The sequence below is a fragment of the Dermatophagoides farinae genome, chromosome 1 (genome assembly GCF_024713945.1).
Source record: "Dermatophagoides farinae isolate YC_2012a chromosome 1, ASM2471394v1, whole genome shotgun sequence".
In the NCBI taxonomy this organism is placed as follows: domain Eukaryota; kingdom Metazoa; phylum Arthropoda; class Arachnida; order Sarcoptiformes; family Pyroglyphidae; genus Dermatophagoides; species Dermatophagoides farinae.
This window is the reverse complement of record NC_134677.1, coordinates 3,931,460-3,939,148: the sequence shown is the minus strand read 5'-3', so window position 1 is coordinate 3,939,148 and position 7,689 is coordinate 3,931,460. Positions and strand designations below refer to the sequence as shown.

The 7,689-nt window shown below is 27.8% G+C and overlaps 1 protein-coding gene across 2 annotated transcripts; it reads left to right on the top strand.

The window, feature by feature from the left end:
• Positions 1–102: 102 nt before the first annotated feature.
• On the top strand, positions 103–7,686 carry LOC124492782 (QRFP-like peptide receptor). 2 transcript variants are annotated; one of them, XM_047055783.2, is made up of 5 exons: positions 103–232; positions 3,367–4,414; positions 5,664–6,027; positions 6,098–6,435; positions 6,495–7,686. In XM_047055783.2, the coding sequence occupies exons 2-5, from the start codon at positions 3,930–3,932 to the stop codon at positions 6,511–6,513; spliced, it is 1,206 nt and encodes a 401-aa protein (XP_046911739.1). In that variant the 5' UTR covers positions 103–232; positions 3,367–3,929; the 3' UTR covers positions 6,514–7,686. The 2 variants fall into 2 exon arrangements, with proteins under 2 accessions (XP_046911739.1, XP_046911740.1); XM_047055784.2 differs by having other exon boundaries at positions 6,098–6,439.
• The last annotated feature ends 3 nt before the right edge of the window (positions 7,687–7,689 follow it).

Below are 7,689 nucleotides of genomic sequence, written 5' to 3'. Positions count from 1 at the left end.
TCCAAAAAAAAAAAAAAAATCAAGATCCTACGAATGAATTCAATTTACGTCGGAATCACATTACTACTTCTACGGGTATCTTTTCTCTATCGCTTTCATTGATAATTTCGACTTCAGTGATGACAGTCGTTGCGCCCATCAAACATTCCTATGAGATTTTTATCTTGTCATCAAATTCACTTGAAAATTGAATTATTTATTCATCAAAGATTACTTTATTACTTTGACCAAGGTATTTGTTTTTTTTTTCATTTTTTTTCATATAATTCTGATGAATATTGAATTAATTTTTTATATGAAAAAGTTCTTTTTTTGTTGTTGTTGGTTGACAATCGATATATTTATTTATTTTTTTTTTTTTTGAAAATTCCATATTTTTTTTGCTCTTGTTGCATAGCAAAAAAAACAGATTCATCTATGAATCTAAATTGTTGTTTCACAATTTTTTCTAGCATGTTGTGTAAATAATAATAATAGTAAATTGGTTTGAGGGCGTTTTTCGACAGAATCCAACAAAAACAGATAACAACATCAACGATCAAAATATATTAAATTATAAAGTTCTACAGTGGTAATGTCTAGTTCTTCATCATAATCCTTGACTTTTGTCAAATAATAAATTCCATGAATTGATAAAAATTTGAATTGAAAAAGCCCATTTAATCAAGATTCTATGGCCTAGTTTCTCTTTTCAAAATGTGTTTATCGCGGTCATCAATTTTAATTCATGAATGATGAGGATCATATATTTATTTCGGGTATTATTTTCCAGAAAATTAATTTATTCAATTTTTTCACATTCATTAATTCATCAGTGTTTTGTTTTTGTTGTTGTTGTTCTGCTCTAGACTTTCTCTCTTTTTTTTTGATTCTTGGTTTTGCAAAAGAGAGAATGCAAATTATTCCTTTTAGTTTCTTTTTTTTTTGCTTTGTTTTTTGCCTGGCTTCCAGAAACAATGCACACACACACACACACAATTGATTTTTGTATTCATCAAGAATCAAGATTCTGGTTGTTTATGTGTTTCTGTCTTTATATGTATGGCATGTTTTTTCGACAGATGCTATCATAGTCATCAGGAATGATGGTATATATTGGTTTTTTCTATTTCTATTGTATGTATTTGTCGTCTATCATATGTACAAGTGAATGTCATACAAGTCTTTACTTTGAATGGAAATTGTGCAACAGACAAATTTTCTCTTTTGTCTGTGAGATTCGATTTCTTGATGTTTGCTTTGTTTTGTTGCTTTCATTGGAAAATATCCACTTTTTTTTATAAATCTGTTTTTTTTTGAATTTTTTTTTTATTTTATTGCTTTTTCGTTGTTTTTTGCACCATTCGATTCAATAATGTTGTACGTTGGTGTATGGTGATGTCCATAGTTTTTCTTTCTTTCACAGTATTCCTATTTTTATGTTTTCTTTCCATATCATTTTTTTTATCATTTGTCATTCATTCATTATTTCTGATTAAATTCTGAAGAATTTGCTTTTATAATTTCATAGGTTCAATATGTACCATATGTAATAATTTTGGATAGTTGGATAAATAGATAAAAATTAAACGATGCATCTAATGTTTCGATAACGGATAGTTTGGCTATCCATCCGAGATATTTTGTTGTCATTCAATCTTAGATTCGTTTCATGGTTTTTGATTTCTTTAATTCGTTTACTAGATTGATAAAGAATGTTGTCGAGTTGTGAACAAATTACATTCACTTTTTCTTTCTAATATCATTATCATAGTTTGCAAGTGTCAACAGATGAATTTTTTTTTTGGTCTATTTATCTTTATTATTATTTTTCATAGACGAATTATTTTCCACAACAGATTTATATCATAATCAGTGTTGTTCAATTGTAGGTCCGTTTAAAAAGAAAATAAATTGAATATATCACTGGTTTAGAATCAAGAAAATGATTAATTTTTTTTATGACTACCATTTGTTTCTTCACAATAATCATTCTTTATTGTACAAATATCGAAATTTGTTCAACACAATCATACATTGAACATTGTAATATATTATTATTAACAAGTAAAGCAGAATGAAAATAGCAATTCATTTAGATAACCATTCAAATTGTAGTTAAGTCATCATAGCAATTGAAAATGGTACAAGTGTGAAGAATCAATTTGTACACAATATATAAATATATATAAAATATATTTACAAACAAATCCCATTATACTGACGATGATAAAGTTCTTTTTCTTTCAATGAAAAATAAAGTGACAAAAAAAATCATCATTTTGTGAATGTCGAGAAAAAAACAAAAATTGAGCTGCGAAACAAACAAAATTTTTTTTTCTCGCCTTGCAACGACAACCACACTGTTTTTAACAAATAAATTGAAATAGAATAAATTCAGTACCCATTTTATTTCATTTGTTTGGTTGTTTTTCTTTTGTTTTCCCATAGGACTGTCAAAAAAAACTACATTAAAGTATTGCAATTTTTATTATCATTTATATTAAATATAAATGATCGTCGATTCTAGTCGTCGTTGATCATTATTTCATAATTTCATCATGATCATCATTTCATAGTTCGCATTTGTTTCCGTCTAATTCTTGATGATGTTTATGAATTTTCAATATTTTCATTTCAATTTTTAGCACAAAAAATTCTTAGTTCCGTGACATGAAATTTTTGTCGTGTTTGTTTGCTTTTTCTTCAGGGTTTCTTATTATTTTAGTTCATTTCTTAGATTCTGAAATTCTTGAAAACATCGCTTTCATTTGTTTCTTTTCACATACATACACCTGCTTCATATTTTTATTCACTGACTGATTGCCTTCTGATTCAAAATTTAGTATAAAAATATTAATGTATTTTTTATTTGTTCTATTAAAGTTGTTTCAATTTTATTTTAGGAGAAAAAACCCCAGGAGAATATTCTTCTTATTCGATCATTATAATTGAATGATATAAGAGCCATATTGCTTGCTTATTGAATTTTGTCGAAAAATTGAGTAACAATAACCATGCCAAATGGTAGTCGACATCAAGATGCGTTAGACTCTAGAGAGATTTTTTTTTTTTGCTCAATTTTTTTCGGGTGATGAGCATTCAAAAATCAATTAAACCTCTATGTTATATGGAAAGTTGAAAATGTTTTTTTTCTCAGTGTACCGGTTCATTCGAATCAGAATGTTTGCCCAATTTTTTTACACAATTTCATATGCATTGATCAATGATCATCGCTCTTTCTCTATTCCAACATGGATCTCTTGGTGATGATTATGATGACAAATGTTGTCTTCACTGTAATACATTTTTTTTATGTCGAAAATATTGAATATGTTTGTCGAATAATTAAAATTATTAATTATTATTTTTTGAATTCAATCACAGTTGCATAAATGTAATTTTCTTCATCAACATTTCTTCAGAATTTAATCGTGAAATAATTGACAACTTCAAAAAAAAAATAAAATAATATACATTACCAACCAAGCCCCTGAAACGTCAAGAATATTGCAATGACGTTATGTCAGAAGTGAGATTATAAACCATATATCTGTCATTGTTATTATTTATTTGTCCGAAAGAGTACATTTGTTGTTACAGTTGCCGATTTCTCTTGTATTTATATTCTAGCTACTATTTCGTGACTTGCCAATCAATGATTGTCATCGTTGCCTAATATATTGAACATTATCAAAAGCCATTGAATCATTATTAACAACAACGACGGCTTTTTCACTCAATTTATCAATTGAATATTCAAATGGCTTTTGTGACAAATTATTATTTTATATGGCAATCTATCATCCATCATCATCACCATTATTCTTTTCTGGAACAATTGCCTTTTTCTCCTAAAAGATACTCATTGACAACAACCTCTTCATTATTGTCTATGTCAGAACCAAACAATATGAAATAAACAAGTAAAATTAGTTGTAAAATTGAAAATGAAAACATCATCTTCATCGGCAGTAACGGCGACCATTACTACTACAGATTCAACTGCAATCACAGCCATGATAATAATGGCCACTTCGCAATTACAACAACAACAGCAACAACAGCAGCAACCATACAATGAACAGCAACTATATGATCCATATCCCGACCTAACACAAATTTCCGCTATTCGATTCATCTTCATATTTTTTTATGCTTTAATCATGATTAGTGCAGCATTGGGCAATCTATTAATCATATATATTGTCATTTCAAATCGTAAAATGCGTACAATTGTCAATTATTATATTGTCAATCTAGCCTGTTGTGACATCCTGATCAGTGTATTTGTTCTACCTACCAAAATGCTTGAATTACTTGCACCGGCTGAATGGTTGGCATTGAATAATACATGGTGTACGGTTATGTCATTTTTACAATCAGTTATGGTATTTGCTAGCCTGCTTACACTGGTAGCAACTTGTTTCGAAAGGTAATTTTTTTTATAAAAAAAAAACCTTGTTTCTAATGTGATCAATTGAAATTACATTATTTTTATTTATAATATCAATCTAATTAGTTTTTTTTGATAAACACAAGGAAATACAAATTAAAATAAATCTCTAATGGAATCTGTTTTTCGAAAAAAACTATTTATAAATTAATAACATGAAAAACCTATGCAGATGTATATAAAGCAAAACGAATTGCGAAGAATTCTTGGATCGTCAGTAGATTGTGATCATAAATCTGACCCATATTATATTTATTATTAAGATGATTATTATTATAAGAGAATTTCTCAGTTTTTTTTTACTTTCATTCTCATTTTTATTTAGTTCGAGTGATTACAACATTCATTGTCAAATGAGAAAAAAAAAGAAAACTAATCAACGTGAACACAGTTTTTTTTCGTTTATTGTATCAAAGATTAGATTTCGTATTTTTATATTGAGTAAGATTTTTTTTTGTTTAGCAGAAATATATCAAAAATGGTGATGATTGATTAAAAATTCCACTATTATTAAAGTTTTTTTTCGGCCATTTTACGACTATTGCATCAAGATTTTTACTGCTTTCATACAGCAAAATGGAAGCAAATATTTTTATGATGTGTCAATGACTGATTTATTATATCATTTATTTATTATTTATAGTGGCAATGAAATTGTACCCACAAATAGTCTCTTTGAAATTAATAATAATAAGGTTGAATGTTGAACATTATCAATTTTGTTACACATGAATATCAATGAAAATTGAGTTGTAAAGAAAAAATCCAACTCTCATGAACATTTTCCGATTGTTAATTCTATCTGGTTTCAATGTTTTCAATGTTTGTTCACATAATACCACCCATTTAGTGATCTAGGCACGATTTTTTTTTTAATAATGAAAATCGTTTTAAAACCTGAATTTTTCATATATAAAGAAATTTTGTAATCAAATCGAAGCAAAATAAGAAAATAGATTTCACTTTCTTGATTGAAATTTGATCTGATTTTTTTTAAATCATACCAATTTTTTTTTTACTTTATTAGTATAAATGAAAATGTTAAAAGTAAATTGACATTGGTTGATTTATGATTTTATTCCATTTTCCATATATTGATCAATAATGTTTTATTCTTTAATTCAACGTTATGATTTTTAAAATTCTTTAGAACTTTTTTTTTATATTTAGAGTAATCTTTGATTGATGAGTTTTTTTTTTGTTTCTATCATGTCTCACTTTTTATTAGATATTTTGCTATTGTACATCCATTGAAAAGCCGCATGCAACAAGGCAAACGTCGTACATATCGTATATTATTAGCCGTATGGTTATTGTCTTCCTTTGCTTCATTGCCCAATCTACTACACGGTTCGATGGCTGTGATCAATGTATTGAAAAGTGAATATGGAACCATTGCAAGATTGACGTGCATGCCCACATTTGATGATGAATTTCGAATGGTATATTTTACCATATTGTTTATTTGTCTATATCTTATTCCGTTGGCATTGATTGCATTCACCTGTTTTTGTATTGCTCGTGCCTTGTTACGTACATCAATATTGCATCGACAAGGTAGTCTATTAAGACAAGAAGTTAATCGTAGAAAAGTATGTTATCAGGAAATTAAAATATTTAAATATTTTAAATGAATATCCACTTAATCTTATCCATTTTTAGGTTGGCAAAATGATTCTAGTAGTTGTCGTTTCGTTTACCATTGCTTGGACACCATATTTTCTAATCAGTGTAATCACTCAATACCAAAAAGAAAATTATTTCGATAAACATGATTATTATTTCACAATGTTAAGCATAAACCTATTCGGTTTTCTTCATTCATCAATTAATCCCGTAATTTACCTTACTATGAGTGCTCGATTTCAAAAAGGTTTTATGCGTCTACTACGGCTAGTTGTTTGCTGTCAAAAACCAAAAGAAAATGTTGGTCATACTTCGATACCTGATCCAGGTACAAGTTCACGTTATAGCCCAAATGGCAATATCAACAATATGCCGTAAGTCAGTGACTAAACTCATTATATCAATTCAATTAATATTGACTTTAATAAAATAGGAAAATCATTCTCACTTGAATGAGATTTTTAACAATAAAAACTACATTACGGAATACCGGGAAAGAAGGAAAAATTATGGCGATTACAACAAGTCAATCGATCTATATTGTCTGCTGATATATCTTGTTATCAGTTTTTCTATAAAAAAAAAACTTAAGCTCATTATTATTGCGTTACATGTTTTTTTGGCATACGAACAACTTAAAAGAAAAATTTGGAAATTGAAAACTTTTTCCGACCTCTATAGAAATTCTGGAGAATGTGAAATTTTTCGGATTTTTTTTTTTTGGTTATTTTAACGTCAACAATTTTTTGGGTAATGTTCTCTGTATCCGGGACATATGTTGATGGTGGGCGAGATATAGTACCTAATCAAGAATTTTTCTGATCAAACCATGTTTGTGCTTTTGTTGTCTATTTTTTACGTCCATTGAATTAATACAACGTATTTAAAAAACAACAAGCCAATAATCCGCTTAAAAAGATGTTATCATGAAACTTGTTTCAATCATATTCGACAACGACGTAAAACAAGAAACTTTTCAAGCTAAAATGAAATATCGATATTCAAAATGACGTGCATTATCAATTCCATTATAAATGTTAAAAATTCTTACAGAAGGCATATTATCATGTTTTAGATCTTTATAAATGTTTTATTTCCGTTTCTTTACCTAAATTCTAACCATTCGCTCAATAATAAGATGCTAAAATTAAATCATCTGAAATATGACCATGAAGATAATACAGCTGTGCTTTTATTGGAGCTATAAATGCTTTGAATGTGTCATAGAAATTTGTACAAAAACGAATGATATCGATTATTTGGTCATCAGGCAAACGAAAAATATTTTCAATTTTGTATTAACATTCTTTTTCCTGACAATATGATACCAAAAACTATATCCCGATTTTCAAATAAATTTTCGGTAGCTGTATTGTTTCAATTAACAATATGAAATAGAATTTGATAACTTTACAGAAACTGACTGGATGTTTGCTAAATATTCATCTACATCAAATTCTGTTACTACATCTGTTGTCTTTAATCACTAACGTATGAACAAAACTTGAATGCGACCTTGCAGATAATTTTGATTCTATCAACATTCCATGAATTCGTCATAAATCAAGAAAAAATTGTCGATTTTGGAAATGGAAAAGTTGTAATCTTTAATAGCAAATGTATGATGA